The 21,069-nt window shown below is 39.1% G+C and overlaps 1 protein-coding gene across 1 annotated transcript in view; it reads left to right on the plus strand.

The window, feature by feature from the left end:
- PPIL2 (peptidylprolyl isomerase like 2) overlaps window positions 1–21,069 on the plus strand; it is a 72,165-nt gene that overhangs the window by 8,949 nt on the left and 42,147 nt on the right. Inside the window, exons 6-10 of the mRNA XM_048063659.2 lie at window positions 7,293–7,344; window positions 9,526–9,617; window positions 10,178–10,267; window positions 18,596–18,671; window positions 20,044–20,204. Of these exons, the coding sequence (XP_047919616.1) occupies window positions 7,293–7,344; window positions 9,526–9,617; window positions 10,178–10,267; window positions 18,596–18,671; window positions 20,044–20,204 (471 nt within the window). The remainder of the gene's footprint in view (window positions 1–7,292; window positions 7,345–9,525; window positions 9,618–10,177; window positions 10,268–18,595; window positions 18,672–20,043; window positions 20,205–21,069) is intronic.

Raw genomic sequence — 21,069 nt, forward strand, 5'->3', positions numbered from 1 at the left:
TTGTTGTTGAAAAATGATTCAGACAAATCCAGCTTAGTTGGCTTTCATGTGTTGCAGAAAGAAGGGTGAAATGATCAGCAACATAAAATTGGAAGACTCTCTTAGGTCTTCAGCTCTCTTGCAATCTGCTTTTCAAACTGCATGCTCTGTCTTGAACTAGTGTTTGCTTTTTCCTGCTATGACTGCTGAGAGGTTCTTCTGATGGTTTTTCATCTGATAGATATCTTCTGTAAATTTGGGGTTTGACCAGCCTGTTCTCGTTTGTATTGATGCCAGAATTGTGCTTCTCCCTGTTAGTGTTTACAGCTGTGTATCTGGTGCAGTGGAATTTAATGCTTTCTTGACATTTTCTTGCTGAGACTTGTATTTTCCTGTCAGATGTTCTTCTTGCCTTGTTGTGGTTTAACCCAGCAGGCGGCTCAGCACCACACAGCCGCTCACTCGTTCCCCTCCTATCCACTCCACTGGGTTGGGGAAGACAGTTGGGGGGGAGAAAGGTAAAACTTGTGGGCTGTGACAAAGACAGTTCAGTAGGACAGAAAAGGAAGGGGAAATAATAACAATAATAGAATATACAAAGCCAGTGATGCACAGTGCAGCTGCTCATCACCTGCCGACTGATGCCCAGCGGTCCCTGGTCAGCAGCAGCCACCCTGGCCAACTGCTGGTTTTATTGTTCTGCATGATGCCACATGGTTTGGGACCTTCCTTTGGCCACTTGGGGTCAGCTCTCCTGGTTCTGTCCCCTCCCAGCTTCTTGTGCACCCGCAGCTTCCTCGCTGGCGGGGCAGCAGGAGAAGCTGAAAAGTGCTTGGCTCTGTGTAAGCACTGCTCTGCAACAACTGAAACATCAGCGTGTTATCAGCATTATTCTCATCCTGAATCCAAAACACAGCACCATACCAGCTACTAGGAGGAAAATTAACTATATCCTAGCTGAAACCAATAGATCCTTTAAGTTCTCTGTACCCTAAATGGTCACAGTTGTCCTCCCCGTCTGTTTAATTTCTCATCTTTGAACATAGGTAATCTTACTCATACACAGTAAGTGCTGGGCGAATACCTGGTACAACGTTGGGGATGTTTTCTAATCTTTTTCTGAAATACTTTGATAATACTTTGATATATTTCAGATGATAGTTTAAGATAGAAAACATTTTCTCAGTATGTGTTAAGACAGGAAGGGTGCTGTCAGAATACCATCATTTGATGCAATTTTCTCTTTATAGCTCGGGTCATTTCAGAAGCAGATACTTATTTACACATAAGAGTTAGACAGGATTAGCAGTGGCTTACCCTTTTCTTGTTTTTGTTTCCAGTTGAATGCTGTTGCCTGTATTTCTGTGGCCTATAGCGGTTTTTCAGAAATGGATGGTTACAGCCTCCTCTCCTGATTGAACAGCTCTCTCCAGGTGCATTTTTGTCTGAGGGGGTAGCAAACTGCCAAAATGCCTCGAATGCACTCCGAATGAGATGAACTCTTCCATGTGCAGCAACTGAACCATGTCTTCTTACCTCATTTACTTCAGAAATTATTAGCTTTTAGTCAACAGTCTAAATGAGTTAATATTTGACTAGTGACCGTAAATTTTCATGGCCCCTGGATAGAAACATATTAGGACATGATTCCTGCCAGAGGAATGATCAGAAAGTCATGTGTCATAACTGGAAATGGTCATAAAACACAGGAGGGTCAAGGGGATGAAGGTCCTGCTCAGGCAGATAACCAGAAAGATGACTTCTTTTTCTTTTTTGGGTTTTCTGAAACTTTCCCACTCTCCTTCCTTGCTGGTGAACATGTGGTTATCTGACAGATACAACTTTGGAAGAGGAACAGTGTTTTACAGGAGTGCATGCTGCACCACTAACAGTTGGCCTTTATCTGTCCAGAAAGGTGAATTTATTTTTCAATTGCCTACATCTTTGGGAAACAGTGAGGGCAAAGAAGATAAGATTTCCCTAGACTTACTGTTCAAGTGCTTTATCAGAAGGAGCAGTTTAAAACCCTCCAGTATCATGAGTCACCAGCCAAGCTGCTGCGCTTCCTTCACACCTTGCTAATGGGGATTGTGGTGGTGGTAGGCAGTGTTTTATCCAGTAAGCCAGCTCTGGACACAGACAGATAAATGTGTCTAACATTATTTCTAAGGTATTATTTCCCTTACAGCAAAAATGTATTTACATCTAGGTTTTACGGACTGAACAGATGGTCTCTTTTTATCCTTTTCCTTGTTTTGGTGGAAGTGTGCACATTGGATGGGTTTTTGTGATTGTGACACTCGAAAAACTAGCAACTGTGAAACACTCTAGCCTTAAATGAGATGCAGCATGAGGTTCCCACAGATCACTGCTTGCCTATTTTTCACTAAAATTGGAGACTAGATTTTCGATCCTTCTGCATAGTTTTATTTTCCATGAGCCATGTTGTATTTGGCTGCTTATCTCTGGACTGATAGACTTCTGAGCACAATAAGGCTGCAGATTTAATCTTACACACGAAACAGCACATCTTTATCTCACGGTAATTTCTGCTAATGTGCTCTTTGATACAGCAACGTTATTGCTAGTATCTGCGAGCCATGTGTGTTATTAAGCATATCTGTATGGTTCTATGGACAAGGGTTTGGTGACCATATGGTGTCAGTTTAATTAAAATTTAAATATGGAAATTCAATGGTCTGGAAGTGGGTAACGAAGGATCTTTTGTGTCCATTTCCATACTGGTTCAGTAGTAGGGTGAAAGCCACGGTTAAAACAGCAGTTTGATGCAAGAACATGAATTGAGGGTATCTTTTCAGCACTTGGTAGGTGGTGTTCATATGACAAATATCTAGCCTTTATGCTGTTGAACTGAACATAGAAACCGTAGCTTGAACCAGAAGACTATTCTGTCTTTTTGGCCACAGACCCAAAATTTTCCATGAAACATTGAACTACATGAATGTAGTTTATCTTGTTAAACCAGTACTGCTGTTTCCCATCCCATAATGTGTAGACTTGCTGAGGATTTCCAATGTCTTTTGTCGTCATTAAATCCATTTACAAGATCTGAAATAAGTAAAAGTATACATGGAGTTATTCAAATAATATTCAAACATTCAATTAATATTACCGTATTTCTTGAAGGTTTTATAGTAGGAAAAATTATATGAGGGCTTCTTGAAATGGGAAGTTGCATGCAGAGAATAACAAGTGTCACCTCTAAAGGAACCAAAGAATTTAATACGAAATTCACCTGCTTGTGTTATGTTAAATTTGGTACTTGGTAGGCAGCATTGTGTTTCGCTATTAGTATTTGGTTTGGCTTTTTTTTTTCTATTTGTGGTAACTCCACATCGCTTGTTTTGGTGGGATGAGAACCTTCCAAGTAGCCATGCCAGCACCGGATGATTTTGTCCTCATGTTGTCAACAAGTTCAGGTGTGACACATGAATTTTTCCCTGGGATAGCTTCACTGGATTATTGTGTGTTCCTGCCAGAGGCCATTAGGAAGGGTGTCCGGTTCCTAAGTAATTAGGAACGTTGTTAAAGTTGACAGCGTGGTGAGGCCTGTATTTACTAAATACAACTCTTGCTGCACGTCACCAACTCTAACCATGTGCAGTTAGAGAATCAAATGAGCCCATTTTGATTGTTTTTCAGGCTGGTGTGTATCCAACGGGGTCAGAGCCTCATTGACAAAAAGAACATGCTGCCACAGACCGAAGGGACTCAGAGAGTGTAACTAATTGATGCACGGGGATTGTAGGTCATATCTTCATGAGAGACACAGCGATGACAAAGAATGATTTAATTCGAAACAATCGGCGTGCTTCATCTGCTAACTGCCACAGTGCCCCACTAACCTACGCTTCTTAATAACCTCTGCGCTGGGTATCAGGAAAGGAGGCTGCCCTTTGGTATCCCGCAGGACCGAGCGGTGTCAGCTGACAGATGAGAGCGAGCGGGGCGGTGGGGCTTCTCGCTGCTGCCAGAAAGTAGGTCACGGCCAAAAGTAGCCTTGGCTGCCTTTGTGGAAGTGTGCCTGCGAGAGAGGAGTCAGCCGAGGAAAAAGCTCGCATGGGTTTTGGGTTTGTTGTGTTAGCTCTTCCTTGCTGTGGAGCAGCTGGCATTACATGCCGTTAAATGCGTCTGCTTTCCAGCATTCCTGCATAAAATATTTTCAGAAGCGAATATACAGCTCTTGGTTCTGCTTAGGGGAAGTGGCGCATGCTTGTGGCCTTTCATTTTTATTATGAATTTAGAATTTTAATTAGATCAAGTGTTTTTAATAACCATTGCTTTTTTTCTTCCTTTCTTCACTGGAAATTGACTGAAACTGGATGAGTGGGGGGGAACTCGGGTCAGAAACAGTTCTGAACTCGAGCTGTGTGTTCAATATTTGAGCTCCCTCACGTTTTATTACTAATACGGAATTCAGGAAAGCAAGTACTTTAACTCATTTAAGGGCTCATTCACTCCTGCTGTCTCTTCTCATGAGGGCTGGTGCCTGTTTGTGGCGTAATGGTCATTTCCATGGCAACAAACCCTGGCAGTGCTTAGGAAGCTTTGGCTTTTTTTTTTTTGCTGGAGAATAAATAAAAGCAGATTCACCCACATGTGAGATAACCCTGTTTTCAAATGAAACCAAGAACTCAGGGTGGGGCAAGGGGGATAAAATACGGGTTTCTATCTCATGTTCTTTCACAGTTTCCTCTGTTGATGTGTACACCGTTTGAAATTGGACCTACTGGAAGTCCTGCCCTGCGGGCTGGGCTCCCCCTCTGAGCGTGCTTTGTGCGGAGTTGCCCAATGCTGCAGGTGGTCTTGGGCACCGAGCTGCCTCTGTAGGCCATGGCAATCCCTTGTAGCAAATCAGAGCCTGGTTTTGCTGTTCTGGTGCTCCAAAGATTTCCTTTGACAACTCTCCCTCCTGTCTTTCCATGCATTAGATGCGTTCATCAACTTCTCAAAATATTTCTGAGCTGTTGCCCTGATTAGATTTTTCACACATTTTCTCATAGACAAGGCTCAGCCCGTTTCCATGCCTCTCCATAAATAGATTGCACAAACAACGTCCTTTATCAGTAGGAGGAACTTCCCTCGTGATTTAGGGGAGAGCTCGGGGGGAAGCTGTTGCCAGCTGAGCTGAAGCACGGTGCTGCTCAAGAGCTGACACGCCAAGGCCACTTCTTTAGTATGGGTTTGGTAGGAGGGCGGTCTGAGGCCATCGGCCTTTGATGTCCATGCAGCGCTTCATCATATTGAGCTCTCATCCTGGAAAAAAGACTCCAGGCAGTGCATATGTTTCAACTCTTATATGAAAATTGTTATTTTTTTATTTACTGTTGACATGTAGGGCTGTATAAGAGCTCGTCTTGGTGAGGAGCAAAGGCCAGCATGAGCAGCTGATGCACCATGACTAAGTGATGCTGAAAACTAACCTTGTTCTCCATTATGGAGAGAGGTGACCTGAAATACTGTACGATTTCCCTGGGTACAGAGTAAGAGTCCAAGGACTTGGCAGCACCTCTAACTTTGACAGATGAAACAGCGTAGTGCAGCTTTTGCAGCCTTTAAAGTCTGTACAGGAGTTTAGTCTGTCTTCTCTGCTAAGTTTCTGTCAATGTTTAAATCTGACTCTTCAACCATGCTAAACTGTTTCTTAGGAAACTGTTTCCATTTTTGTTTAAAGATGATCTGCTCATGTTTTTCGGATAGCTCAAGTGAGCCAGGAAGATCATTCAAAAGCCTTCCTTTAAACGATAGGTGTTTGCGGAGGTATTTCTGAAGAAGTTTTCTCTGGAACATAATTTTTGGGCTGTTGCACAACATGTGCACAGATGGATGCTGCCTTGTGTTAATAAGTTGTTTAGGTTGAACAGATCTGTCCAGGATCTTATGTTCATTTTGGCAGCTCTACTATTCCCCTACTACTTCTTTGACAATTTTGTTCTAGTAAGAAGATAAATAAGTAAATGAATAAAGTTCTACATTCCCTTAGTCATTTCAGACCTGCTGTTGCCTTTGCTGTCTTTCTTTGTAACCCAGCAGTGTGCAGGTGATGCTTTATTGGTGGTGATGTTTTTTTGGGGAATCTGCTTAAGGAAAGCAGCAGCACCAGTCTTCTAGCACCTAACTAAATACCTCCTAACCTGGCCTCTCTTTTCGCTTCTCCATCTTATTTCTACTAGCCCGCATTACACTTCTTGCTAATAAATTAGAGAGATGGTTACCTTTCTGGCAGCAAATTAGCCTGCCAGTTGGCTAAAAAGAGTTTGAGAGGTGCCTTCCTGTAAATGAAAGAGTCCAGCTGTCATAACACGTACTCTCTGAACCAAGAATATGAATTTTGATTAGGCAGGAAAAAAACCCCACTGACTTGGTTTCCCGTGATTTTGTTATCGCTGTTTGTCATAATGATGGAGCTAGCAGTGTCGGCCCCACGGCTGGCAGATCTCCGCTCGTATCTGTTTATAAAGAGCTGTCTGGGTTATAAAAACCTCCCCGAGCTGCTCAGGTGCATGTTTAGAGAAAAGAACTGATTGCTTCTTCTGAAGGGCCTGTGCAGTGTGTGCTTTTAACAATCAATTTGGCAGTGAATCGTTCTCTGCCAGCTGATACCATCGGTGGGGTTTTTTGTATCTGAGATCCCGACTCAGCTTTGAAGCTTGGGGCTGTCTCTGGTCCGGGTGCCGGCTGCTGGGGGCACGGCGGGGTCAGGATGTGCCCCGTAACACCAGCCCTGTGCCCGCATCGCCTCCTGACCCTATTGAATGACCGGCATGTGTCGGCCTGCCTCGGCGTGTCGCTGAAGGAGCGGTATCATTTCGGGCATGTGAACAAGTTTCCTGATGTGAAAGCAAAATTACAATTATCTCGGAAAAGGTAGTAAGCTCAATTGCCCAAATAACTCGCTAGCTCTGTGACCCTCATCAGAGGTCCTTCCCAAATTGTCTCATCTGATGAGTAGCGACAGGCTTTGCCTCCTTGCTTTTCATGCAGACTCCCCTTTCAATTTGTGCTAGGACAGTCGTGCGACCTCCCGAGCTTATTCGGTTTGTTTAGCCCTGTGCTGTGTCAGACTACAACACCATAAATAAATCATATCCCAGTTCTCAGGCTCCGTGAGCCTTGTTCTTGTGCGCTGTCTCTAACTTAAATTCCCAGGGTTCTGAAGATTTGGACAACTTGCAATGTATTATTAATAAATTATATACTATTAAAATACTAGCACTGATGTTACAGTTTCTTGTTATTTCCATGGTTAGGTTCTGTTGTCATTAATTTTTTTAATACTTCATTTTCTTTAGAAACTAGATGCCAAATCACTTATAAAGTTGAATTTTGCAAAAAACAGTGAAGGTAAGTACACTAATTTTCTGGTTTTCTTTCTTTTTTTTTTTCTTAATGAATGCTTTAATAAATCCTGGTTTGTCTTGCCCACGGTGAAGTTACATAATTTGCGTTCTTTATCATGGCTTTTATTTTCTTGAGTAGATTAACTGCTTGCTGTGATCAACATTTTTAGCCCCATTTCTGTTTTTCTGTGTACTGGGGAGCTGTAAATTATTTAGCTTTTTTACTATAGCTACTACTGGAATAAGGTAGTGTTTGCTTTAAAGAAAAATTTCAGAAACAGACAAGTTACTATACTATGACATTATTTGCTGTTCACTTGGATTGGAGCAACTTTTTGTTTATAAAATTAATTAGTCTTAAATGAACACATGGGATTTTATGAATAGTGGCACACAAGAAAGCAGCCTCGAGTTGTATTTCTGCAGGATTAACAATATAAAATCTGCCATGAAAGAGAGGATGCTAGTAATAAAATAGAAGAGTAGAGATGAATTTATCTTTTGCAAGGCAGGTAATGATCTCTTTGAAATGAGAGTGGGAAAGATTAGGTGGGAATAAAATTCTGGAGTGTCTGTCTCCTTATCTTACCAGTCTATGGACTACAAGGTCTGTACTCTAGTTGATGGATTTCTTCTGCTTTTCGTGTTCCATCTGTCTCAAGAGCAGGATGTTAAATACAATCAGTAGTCACTGTGGCCAAGGTTTTTGAAAGATACTGTAATAATTGTGCTTTCCTTGAAGAAGTCCAGTTCATAATGCTGGGTGGGGTGACAGCAGCTATGCAGTCTTATAATTCTTTTCCATACAAAGGCACGTGCTGTGTCACTAACTAATCGAGGGAAAATGCAGTAAAAGAGAGGCTAAAATATTGCATTTCTGTCTATCAGCCAGCTTTTCTTTAAATCTCAACATGTAGAACTGTTGCTATGTACATAGAATCTTTCTGTTCATACTCATACAATAAAAATGTCTTCAGATCTTGCAGTTTCTTCCAATTAAAGATCCCTCCTTAGTGGACTACCATTTATTCAGATCAACAAGTGTAACCTCAGCCACTCTGCTTTTGCTAGAAGTGAGAACATGCTGATTTGCTCTTTTTTGTGCAGCTGGATTGAGCCTCCACATTTCGTTAGTGTGTTTCTGCATCCATCAGCTAGGCCATACCCTCATGCCACTTCTAGAAATTCCTTTCTAATCTTCCTCCTGAATTTCATGCCCTTGTGAAAATGTCTTTCCTTTTCAACTGTAGTGATATCAACAGAAAAAATCCTCATCCTTTACTTGAACCTCCACAATGGAGGTCAGAGTGCCTCCTCTGGCCAATGAGTTGCTTGGTAAATACTCTGTAGGTCTTTGCCTTTCCTGTCTTTGCAGGTGCTGTGAGCAATCTCTATTCTGGTTTCCCTGCTGTTTTTGATTTTCAGATGGTAATTAGGAAAAAAAGAACCAAACAGTCCCAACCTATTTCAAAATCTCACCCAAACCCCCAAGTCTAGCAAACTGATCAAGTATTAATAACCTTCTTCTAATTGCTTCTGCTGAGCTCATCCAGACATTTTCCTTTTTCCTCATACATTGGCTTCCATCAGTGTGCTTGTTGTTGACATGCTTAATATTTATGCTGACCCTCCTGGGGAAATTCACAGCTTGATTAGAGCAGAAGCTGCGTTCCTTATTGAATAACGTGTTCAGATTTAATGGCATTCTGCTTGCCACATTTGAATACAAAATGCTCTCCTCTCTTAAAAGTACAGCAGCTGCTGTGAACTTTCGTTGCATATAAGCTAACCGTGTACTCCTGTGAACAACACTGAAAGTAGAGCACTGGGCACCGTAAGGTAGAGGGCTGGTGCTCTCAATAGAGCTTTAATTGCAACAATAACAACTATATTGTGATACTTAATAGATACTAAGCATGTTGGACAAAGTTGTGTTGGGAAATTAAGAGCAGTAGATTTCAGAAGTTCATTTTCATTGCTTGGTTTTGAATTATTTTAAGTGTTACTTTTTCTGTTTGGCACTGAAAAATCAAAGCATAGTTAAAACACTATTAAAAACACACAGAATTTACACTTCATATCAAAAAAGAATGTAAACAACCTTCACAGAAATAACAGAAATTAGCAATTTCAAACTAGTTGCAAGGGTTTCATGCTAAATTCAAGCTTTTTTCCTCTCCATCAGGTAAATACCACTGTCCAGTGCTGTTTACTGTATTCACCAATAACTCCCATATTGTGGCCATCAAGACAACTGGGAACGTGTTTGCCTATGAGGTAAGTTGTTTGTTGCATTTCGTAATTAGTATTTTATATTTGATGCATTTCATTGATGATTGCAAAAAGCTTTAGAAAGGTAGGTAGGTTTCATTCTTGTTTTACAGCCAAGGAAATTAAGTACTAGGAGATGGACCAACTTCACAAATTGTTGTCTGACTTGTGGTAACAGTGGGGGAGACGCTGACCCCTTGTTAAAGCTGCCTGTCTTATACCATCTGTAAAATACTTAACCTAGAAAACTGCAAGTTTATGATGGTACTTTTATGATGAATTTGGTTAAAATCATGTGTATACCTAGGAAATTGAGATTGCATGGTTCTTTTATTATTATTATTTTTAAATCACAACACAAAGCTGTTAAATTTCGTACAAATTAAATGGCTTTTCATCTGTTAAAGTATACAATGAAAATATTGCAGCTGCCAGTTGAGAATGAATATGAAATTGTTTTATTTATCAGTAGTCCTTTAAGGTTTGAGTGGTATCATATATTTACTTGTAATATTTACACATTATAATTCAGTTTTTAATATCTGTGTCTTTCCCGTGGCCACTAGGCAGTTGAGCAGCTGAACATAAAACCAAAGAGCTACAAAGATCTCTTGACTGATGAGCCCTTCACTCGGCAAGACATTGTGACACTGCAGGTAAACTTTTCTCTCCATTACATGTCTTATGCTACAATTTTTTTCAGATAATGAAATGCTATTATGTCCAGTGTTACAGCACGAATATAGAATAAATGAACAGAGAAATGCTGTTCTGTATTTGTGTCTTGGAAAGGGGTAGAAAAAGAATTACTCTGTTTTCTTTGTTATTCAGATGAGCCACAAAGATTCCGTATAACACAAAGCTTGACAAATCTCTACAGTGATTTTTGTGTCTTGTAGATAAGTAGACTGTTAAACTTTATAAAATGAAGAAAAAAATGAAGCGTGCACAAAAAGTCTATGATACAATGTAAAAATGAGAATTTTAACAAATGTTTTTGCAGTTGTGCACTGTTTCGTTGTCTCTGAATACAAGAATATATAATAAATTTTAGTTATATAAACATGCATAAAGTTGTGGGGTTGGGTTTTTTCTCTTAATCTTACCCGAAAATTTGTTGTGACACCACTGATTTACAGTGAGACTTAACAGAAGTACATTAGGAAAAGACTGAATAGAAGAAAGGGAAAGATATGTCCCGAATCATCTTTGACTCTAGACAGCTGACACTACATGGTCTTTCTTACCAAAGGAGACGTGGTTTTTTATAATGTAAAGTATACAGACTTTTAGGAAATTTATTTGTAGAAGACTTTATATTAGGACTGAAGTTGATTGTCCATATAAATCTTCTGAAGATACCTAAAACAGTGAAAGCATCAGAAAAGCACTTTTTACAGACTGTTTCCATAAATGTAATTAAGCAGCAAACCACAGGATTTTATGTGCTTGCTTAGAATGTTGGGGTTTTTTGAATAGATTCCTCTGTTGGTCTTTTAACTGATTTTTAACAATATCATAACCTAAATTAAAAACAGCATTGTAAATGTAAAAATGTACAAAAGTATCTTAGAGTTTTAAAAATACTTATTTACAGATGAAATTTAGTATAAGAAGGTCTAAAGCTTGTTTAAAAGCAAGCATTTTTAACTTTGCAAGATTTCAAGATAGGAAAAAAAAATCAAGTGTTATTATTACTGGAGTCATGAGTCAGTATGCATCCCTCATGAGCAGATAATTGCCACTAACCAAGACTAATACATTCTAATTTGAATAGAAAAATATTTTTCGTTTATGTCTAAATGTAAATGAAATGTATCCCTTCTTCCTTATTCCCCTGTGTTGAACAGCAGGTTTATAAATATTTTCCCCCCTGTTCACTTTGGGATTTATGACTGTTCAAACTAATGCTACAAAGTAAAATGTTTTTAATCCAATGAATGAAAAAAACATAGCTCTTCATATTGAAAGCTCCCAACAGAATGTTGTTTGAATGTAACTGCCTGGTTGCTAATGGATTTGGAACAGTGAAAAATGACAACATGAGTGAACAAAAAATATTTCTGTGCATCAGTATGGAAAACCAAATGATTTTGAACAAATAATTGAAATGCGCAGTCATTTAAAAATATTTTGGGTTGGAATTGAATGTATATATAAAGAGTGTGTTGCTGTTATATGCCTAGCTTTATTTTTCATAAAAGCAAACATATGCTATAGTCCCCTAAATCTCAAAATGCAGTAACTAGCAAAAATTTTGATGTTACCTGTATGCATTTTTATCCATATTTTCCATCTTCATTCTCTTCTTGACATGTTGGGTTTCTTTTTTGCTTGGAGTAATATCACCATTAGCTGCTAACAAAGGTCACTGCCACACATTCCTGTACCTCTCACACATTCATTTAGGATGATGCTCATAGTGCATAAATAGATTTGCTCATCTCTAGTAAAATGCTCATTATAGATTGGTGTTAAGTAGACCTCTGTATTGTACAATCTTGTGGTATACTCTTCTCAAATTAGATTAGAAAAAGTAAAGCCATTGCTATCTTTGGGATTGGACTGGAAGTGATTTTGGCCATTTTGCCTTTTAGTGCACTGCACAACACCAACTACAAACTTGCAGCAATACAGAGATTTTAACTTGTTCCAGTCAAATGCTGCCCCACCCCAGCTTACTTAGTTGAGTACAGAACACAACCCAAAGTGGGATGACTAGTCTGGGCTTTAAAATTGTTGTGTATATTTGGTGTAGGAACCTGTTGTTATTTTCTCATAGTATTTTCTTCATATAAATTGTTAAAAGACAGAGCAGCGTCCCCTTTCTAAGTTCTCTTGTTGACAGCACTGTAGGCAGTGTGGTGGCTTCACACTGCCAAGCTCTGCCACCTGTGGCTTTGTTTCTTAGCCAGAGTTCGTGACTGCAATCTGTTGTGTTTCAATTTGTGGCTCTAGAGCTCTATAACAAATCCTGCTTTTTATGATAAAAAAAAAAAAAAACAACTTTCAATTCTGTGTTGAAATGTATCACTTTGCTGTTTTCCCATTCCCCCATGTCAATTGAATATTGTGCTATCTGAGAGAGCTGGAACTGAGCGTGAGTTGGTAACACTGACCCTGCTGTTTGTCAGAAAGGTAGATATAAAGGAAGTTGCTATAAAAACATTCCTTGCTTTGCAAATAACAGCTGAACAGGACTGTCTGTAACAGATGTATTTAGCAATAGAAAGTAGCATTTCCAGAGTCTGACTCTGAACGTCCTAGGAAGCAGATGGGGTACCTGTGTGTGGTAGTGAAATACAACATGATAAATGGAAAATCTGAATAATGTATGTTTACAGATTATTTGTGCGATCACATTTTTCCTTATTGATACAGAAAGGGCAATTCTACAGCTGCTAGGGATGTTCTGTTACCAGAATAGCAATTGACCTCAAACTTGACCTCTGTCTCCTAATGCATGTAATTTAAAAAAAAAAAAAAAGCTTTTTCCAGAAAAGAGATAATTGCATAAAATTCTTTTTGTTCCATTCTGAGTGATAAACATTGTTCAAACACTAATCACAACCCATCTCTGTTATCTTTTTTGGTGAGCACCATCTCAGCTGGACTGTTTCGTTTTTAGTGGTAGTTTTTTGTGTCCTTTTGCTTTTAAGTTTACATGTTAAAAAAGAAATTATTTTGGATCTGGAACTTAAAAATCACATCTTTAATTATCAATACCACTATCTTATGTCTATGATACGCTTCTCTTTGCAAAGGAGACCAGAATGCTTCCTGCACTTACAAACGCAGAAATTGCTTTGCTCCCTGTTGAAATGCAAATGTCCTGGGGCATATAGCATGGCAGTTTTTCATCAACCTATGGCAATGTTTTCAAGCCGCTTAGGGCAGGAGGTAAAGAATAATACTATGTCCTGGTGTGCGAGATAAATTATCAAAATTGGAATTCACTCTGACATAAACTTGGATGTAGTTATTCAGGCAAAAGATGTCATGGATTCTGGTTTAATATCTTGCTGACAAAGACAGTAGTACACATGATATTATTACACATGAAACCCTTCCTATACTCCATCAGTCTTAGTATGATTGGTTTTGGTTTTTTTAGACTGAAGCTCTTTACCCCCAAGCTGTATTTTCCTTTTCTTAGGTGTGTGATCTTGTCACAAACTCCGGTCAAGCTTTCTGTCTTCTACAGCGCAGCTGTTACTTTTTTGCAAGTTCTTTCCCTTTACTATCAGTATTTCAGCCATTTTTTCCTCTCAAATGTACTGGTTCATTTCTTGTCTAAATGGAGTATTGTTGATATAATTTGTCCATGTTTCTCCTAACTCTAAATGCATTTGTACTTTTACCTTCAATGATGATCAGCTTATCCTAACATCATAGCATTCCTTGCAAATGTCATAAATGTGCTTCCAGATGACAGACAGCTCAAGTACTTCAAGACTTATTGGTTCTACTTAATGGGTAAGATATGATGTAAAGCAATTAGAGATCTGTAGGGGCTGGGTATCTGTGATAGGAAGGCTGGTATTGTTGAAGCTTGTTTGCAGTGTTCTTACCTCCCTTTTCTGCTTCCTATTCGGATAACGTTGCTGTTCATCATTTCACTTTGAAATTGTCTTAAAGGTTTGTTCCTGGGTTAAAAAAAAAAAAGGGAAAAAAAAAGGCAAGTACTGTTACATGCTTCCTCGTGTTGATTTTACTGTTTCTGTTCAACCTAATCAGCCGTGGACAAGACAAGGTTCCTGACAAGCTGTTCAACACCATTGGCATTTGTGGCAGGAAGCATAACTAATGAACTAAGTTGGAGGTAGCTGAGCTGCACACTGTTAATTGATGTTTCGCTCCTGAGCTCTTTCTCATTTGCTGTGTGTGACAGAAGGTCAGAGCAGCCTTTCTCTCCCTTGTGCGTGAGGGCTCTTTGAGAACAAATCCTGCACAAATGTATGTGCAGAGTGGCTGGTAGCGACATGGCTGTGGTCTGCGTGAGCTGCTTGTTAGTAGCTAACAGGGTAGGAGGGTGAATATGGCCCCGATCTGGAGTGAAAATCCAAAGCTATAGGTGTTCTCCCATCTTGTTCTCCAGTCCAGGCAAAGCCCTTGAGGAGACTGTGTCCAAGGCTGCTTGCAGCCAACGGGGAGGCTGCCTGCTTGGGCTGAGTGCCTTTATCCACAACTACAGTTTTCAAATTTAAATGACACTTGGATATTGTTAGGAAAGCAGTCGTGTCATTTTGTTAAAATACATTGAAAGCTTCTCTGAAGTTTAACATGCCTGGAATCTGGCTTTATCAAGGAAGGTAATACGGGTTTTATACTTCTAAATTTTGTCGTTTGACGGTAACATTCCTGGCGGTAATTCAGTAAATGGTGTATCTTGCTGAATGGTAGGAGAGGAATCAGGCCTCTAAAAAATCACACAATCTAAAACTGTGCCAGTTTTGACCTGCTCCTTTGGGGGGTTGTATGTATGGTTCTTCAGATAGATGGGGTTTGAGCTGTTTCCCTAAATTGAAACCAAAAAATGATAGAAAAAAAAAAAGTGGAATAGTGGAATAAAACTGGAGATTGTTCTCAGACCTCAGATTTCAGAAAAACATCAAATATGAGATTCTAAATAGTTGTGATTGTTAGCAACCCTTTGAAGTCTATATCTGTGTTAGTAATTTGCTAAACTTCAGTTTATTGTTTGTAGCCTCAATAAGAAAGACCCTGGGACTGGTACCTGTGCTAATTTGAGTACATATTTTTAACCAAACAAAAGTAGGCCAACTTATTCTTCAAGGTTTGTCTTACCTTCTGGTTTCTGTGCACTTACACAAAACTTACTTCTTTAGGCCTTTGGGTTTTAGGCCTTAATCGTGGGAGCTCTGTCCCCAGTGAGGCCGGCCTCTCACCAAACAGGAGAGGAACAGGAGAGGCTGCTGGTTCAGCAGAACTCAAGGTGTTGACGAGGCAGGTACGTCAGTCTGCCATCACTGCGGGGTCAGCATGCCAGTCTTGCTTAGACTGTCATGATCCTGTGCCCAGTAACTGTCATCGATGCAACGAGAGGGATTTGGCAGACTAATTATTAATGTTTAGACAGTTTTCTTCCTTGAGTGAAGAAAAAAACGTGCACTTTGCGAATTGATATAAAGCTACCTGAAAGATGCATATCTTGTGTTGTAGGAACAACATCAGTAAGGAAATGGTTTGTGAGCCCTGCAGGCAGGTTGGGCTGGTCAGATGTGCTCTGCTCTTGGGGACAGTAGAAGCAAATGGTATTCTGTGTTTAAGTTAATATTTAGTGCAGTTCTGTCACGCTCAGTATGCACATTTATCTAGTCGTAATTAAGCTTCTAGTGTATCCCAGTGCTGTATTTTAGAGGGAGGAGTCAGCCAGCCACTTGCTGTCTGTAAGATGACATGCAGATTTCAACCTGAGGAACTGTTTTGTGTTTTGTTTTCCACTGACAGAGGCAACCTGGCTTTGGAATAGGCATTCGGGCTGTCTGCCTTCTCAGCGTGTGGTGAGACTCCTGGTTTGTGGAATCAGGAGAACAAAGGAAAATACTGTGAATCAAACCTTTTATCACGGCAGCCCATCTGAATGTGATGAAGAACAGGGCTTAGGACCTTGGTCTCGGTTCTGTCGTGGTGGTTTGGGGTTGTCCTGGGTGTCCCAGTGGGACAGCTGTGGTGCACGAGGAGAGGAGGCTGCGCCGTGGGCTTCAGCAACCTCACCGCAATGGGCAAGTTGCCTGTGGGGAGGCCAGTGGAGATTTGGAGAGTCTGAGAAATACCTTGCAGGGAGGGAGAATATAAACATTTTTACTGAGTTGCTCAATGCCAGCAATTAGGCTAGTTAAGGCAGTAAACATTTGAATGAATTGTGGCTGCGAAACAGTTTGAACTAATCTGAGTCACACTACCCTGAGCACAAACACTTGGTTTCTTAAGGCGGTGGTAATTACAGTATACTTTTATTTATTTTTGAACAAAGTATAAATCAGTAAATCTAGAAGCTTTATTTAGAGGAACATAGTGAAGTTATCTGCTTCATCTTTACTGCTGTCTCCTGCCCTCCCTCCCCTCTCGTCTGTACCTCCTGAGCAGCCTCTTTCAGGAGTCAGTCTTGCCCTTCAGCTCTGCCATGAATGGCAGAAATGTGGATTGCTATAAATCCATTTGTCTGCATTAATATTAATACGTGGATTATTTTCTCCCTTTCCTGGAAAGGGGAAGCAGTCTTCTTTTCTTCGTCTTTAGTGGTGGCACATTTCTGTGCAAGGCGATGATTTCTGTCAGTGGAAGCTGCAGTTTGTGATTAGTGCAGAATGCCTGGGAGGAGGTGGGCTGTGTCTTCTGGAAACACGCTGAGCCCTTTGTCCTGACTTTCTCCGTGCGTCTCGTTGATTGTCAGAGAGCAAGGCTGGAATTATCTCTATTCATACGTACATTAAAATGTATGTGAAGATGATCTTACTTTTATTGACACAAAATAAGAAATATGGCTGAGTACAGGTGTCAGAGGATATAAAAATGGTTGAAGGAACAGGTCCAAATTTCCTGTTGCTTAGTAGATTTATTTAAAGATGATCTGTTTCCACTGCAAGACAAAATATCCATTTTTTGGCTGCCTGCGTCTAGATGAAGATCTATCAGAGTGGGTATATTGGGGCAGCTAACGATGGAAAATGATTACATACGTGGTGATCGGTAAAGGGAACAAAAGAAAGCCAGGAGGTCATCATTGGGGTGCAGACTAGCACAGCTTGAGTTTATAAACGTGTTTTGGTTTTACTACCAGCACTAAAACTAAAAATATACTCTCTGGTGGAAGCATACAATTTCAGGGATGAATGAAAGGCATAATTAGATCATTTAATAAGTGATGGAGCTACCAGCTCTTCTTGTATTAATCATTACTTTTACCAGAGATGGAATAGTCAGAGCTTCTTAACAACAGGGGTGGGTTGAGAAGGTTTGTTAAGTCTATTTGCTATAATGCTATTTGTGTCAGTGTTGTAGTCCTATGCATAACATGTTGCAATATTTTTATCCTGAACTTACAACTGCAGCATATTATTAAGACATTTTAGGTTTTGAATTGTTTTCTGTAAAATGGAACTTCCAGAAATTCTTGGGCTGGTGTTTTGACCTTTCTGTGCCACAGAGGAGCTCGAGGAAAAGCCCTTGAAGTCACTGTAAGAGGAAGGATTAAGGACTGTTTAGTAATAGTATAAGGTAACCTAGATCACCAGTAAGCATTCCTTGCCTCACTCTCTAAGAAAGGGTCAAAGTTGTGTAGAAATTTGCCTAGAGATAGTGTAAAGACTTACAATTAATGGGCTGTGTATTTTTGCTTTTTATCTTGAGTGGTCATTGAACAGAGATTTCATAATACCACTTTCGTTGCCATTTTTATTATTTTGTATATATTTTAAAGTAATTGTGTAAGCACGGGTTTCACTATAAAAAACCCACAGGTCTGACTGCAAAGACTTGCTCTAAAGTTTATTTGTATTTTGAAATGAATTACAAAAGTTCACAGGGCATGTGTAAATAAGGAACACTGTTATAATAGAAGGAAATAGCTAATGTGAATTTGCTTAGATGTTATACCAAACCACAGAATGAAGGAAAGAACTGGGGGATTTCAGCTGCTCAGTCTTTCTTCTCTCTAGTATAGGGTAGACTCAGTTTAGGATTGTTAGCAACTTCTGTAGGCAAAGTGTGTGTAATGTGTTTGGGACTGAATTCCAGACTCTCTGAGGAGCCTACTATACACGCTTATTGCTGTTGCCTGTTGGGGTTGATTGCTTTAAGAAATTGTATATTTTTTCAATCTTTCTGTGGTTTGTAGAGTATGGTATTTATTCTCTCTCCCTGTTGGTTTATTATGGTGGTGACTACCCTTCAAACTAATCTGTTGCATGAAATGGGTGCCTATGAAGCTCTCTGATGTTATGCTTAATTGTTGTTTTCAGGATCCAACAAACTTGGATAAATTCAATGTCTCTAACTTCTTTCATGTTAAGAACAACATAAAAGTAATTGATCCAGGTAAGGATGAATTGAAGGTAGGTGAGAAAACACCTGCTCAAATATGCAAATTCTAAAGACTGCATTTTATGGATGGGTATTTCTTGGAGGCTGATGGTAGCTTTGAAAGCTTCTTGGAAACATTTTCAAATTGTCCCTTTCACATCAAAAAGAGTCGATAAATTTTGAAAGAAAGATGTGATTCTTTGAGAAATCATTAACTGTCTCTGGGTGCTATACAGACAGAGAAAGTTTTCTGTGTCCTTTAAGAGAAAGTAGATGAGAGAGAACTGAGATGAGGAGGAAAAATAATTTGCCAAAAAGTCTAATAGCTTTGTACCAGAACTAAAACAAGGAAACCTATATCTTCTTGTAGGTTGTTCACATCTGCTGTGTGCTAGGTGCTGTTTCATACGTTTACCTCTATCAACTATGTGCTGTTCATCCTTCTGTCTGAATAACAATATCTGTCTTCCAAGTTAAAGATTGATATATATGTTTCTAAAATTATTTCAATCAAAAATAAAATGTCTTTTTTGTTTGTGGATATCACAACTAAGGAATTTGCTTCACAATTGTTTTGTGATTCTTTGATAACTAAATGCTTAATGATATCTGCTAATGTTACGTAGTTGAAGGGAAAAAAAAATCTGTCCTATGTCCTTGGGGTTTCTTTTAGAACTGTTTCTAATGAGGTGTAATTGCTGATTCTAAGTATGGTGTGTTTTTCTGAGTCTTACTGTGCTCATCTCTTTAAAGCTACTAATTCTGCAAGCAAGCAACTGTATTAACTGCTTATTTTTGGAGGGTAGTATCTCAGAGATGGAATATTTAATTATCAGCAAATACTAGGCATGCCAAGACAGAGAACAAGTGAAACTTGTTTAAAAAATATAATTAAATTAATGAAATTCTACAGTCTACTCCACCAGCCTCCTCTCCCTGGTGTCGCATTAAAGGTCTGCTTCTGGGATTTTTGCGTCACAGACTTGGTCATTTAGTAAAGAGACAAAGGACAGAAATTTATATGGCACCCAACTATATCTTGTCTTTATTGTTCTATAAAAATAATTTGGTTAGACTTGTGTGAACTTAGATCAATTCTAGTGGTTTCTAATAAATTTTTGCAGTAATTGATTTGAAGTTGATTTTTCTTTTCTTATATATCATCATATTGGCATTCATTGTGTCATATTTCATGTTATCCTGTCTTTAGTGTTTTGCATTGCTACTTGTTACTGTTTCTGCAGGAATAAACATAGTTATTAGACTATTAAAAAAAAAAAAAAAGTAAAAATACCTGGAAGATTTTTGTATGACAAGGTGTGTAGTAAACGGAATGAGAACAATATAGAATTTGTCTTTTAATTCTGAATGATTTTGTCTTATATAGATGAAGAAAAAGCGAAGTTAGATCCATCTTACTATTTGAAAAATACAAATGCTGAGACACGAGAGACTTTACTGGAGCTCTATAAGGAGTTCAAAGGTGACGATATTCTAGCAGCTACTATGAAGGCTCCTGAAAAGAAGAAAGTGGATAAGCTGAATGCAGTAAGTTGACTTAATTTATACTTTAGCACTGTTACTTCTTGAAGAAGTAATAGATGTTTTTTGGCTTGGATGCCATATCGCAGTATAAACAGACACCACTTCTTATGTTTTCTGTTACATGGAAGTTTTTCATAGAAGAGGGTATAAAAATCATATTGGGATTCCGTAGAAATATATGTGTCAGTGAATTTCTCTTTGTTAAATCATTATAAATGAACCTATATGTTTTAGAAATGGAGCACAATAAGAAGGAGGAATCTTTCTGATGTGGTTTTGATGTATGTGTTGGCAGAACCTTTTTTTCCCAGGTTGCAATCTCTTGCTCTGAATTTGTTTATCATTGCTTCCTGCAGTTATTGGCAGAGAGAACACACCTTAGGGGCAGTGCAAGTGAATCATTTCTGGTGCGGGCAAATACATAAATCAACTACAGCTGCTTCACCATTTTTTCCACTGTAGCACAGGATTTTTAGTGAAATATTTTACAGAATGTTCTTCCAGGTGCATGTTACTGTGTGTTCATGGCTGTCAAAGGGAGCATTCATCTGCATCTAGATTTCCTACATCAAAGGCTGTTCGAAATGAGCAAGACAGTATTTTTCTTTAATAATTCTGGGATGTATGTGTCCCCATGCTTTGATTATACTTACATGAAAATGAATAGTAATGCAGCATATGGCTTTTTATGAGGAGGCTTATTGATAGTTTAGTTAGTGAACATATGTGACGTATGAGTAGGATCACCTTTGCCCCATTTTCAGGGTGCATAGAATTATAGGAAAAGAAAATATTCAGGGAGGAAAAAAAAGAGATTAGAAGCAATGATGAACTCTACATATGTTGGAGAGTCAGATTATTAGCTAAC

The sequence above is a fragment of the Anser cygnoides genome, chromosome 17 (assembly GCF_040182565.1).
Source record: "Anser cygnoides isolate HZ-2024a breed goose chromosome 17, Taihu_goose_T2T_genome, whole genome shotgun sequence".
NCBI lineage: Eukaryota > Metazoa > Chordata > Aves > Anseriformes > Anatidae > Anser > Anser cygnoides.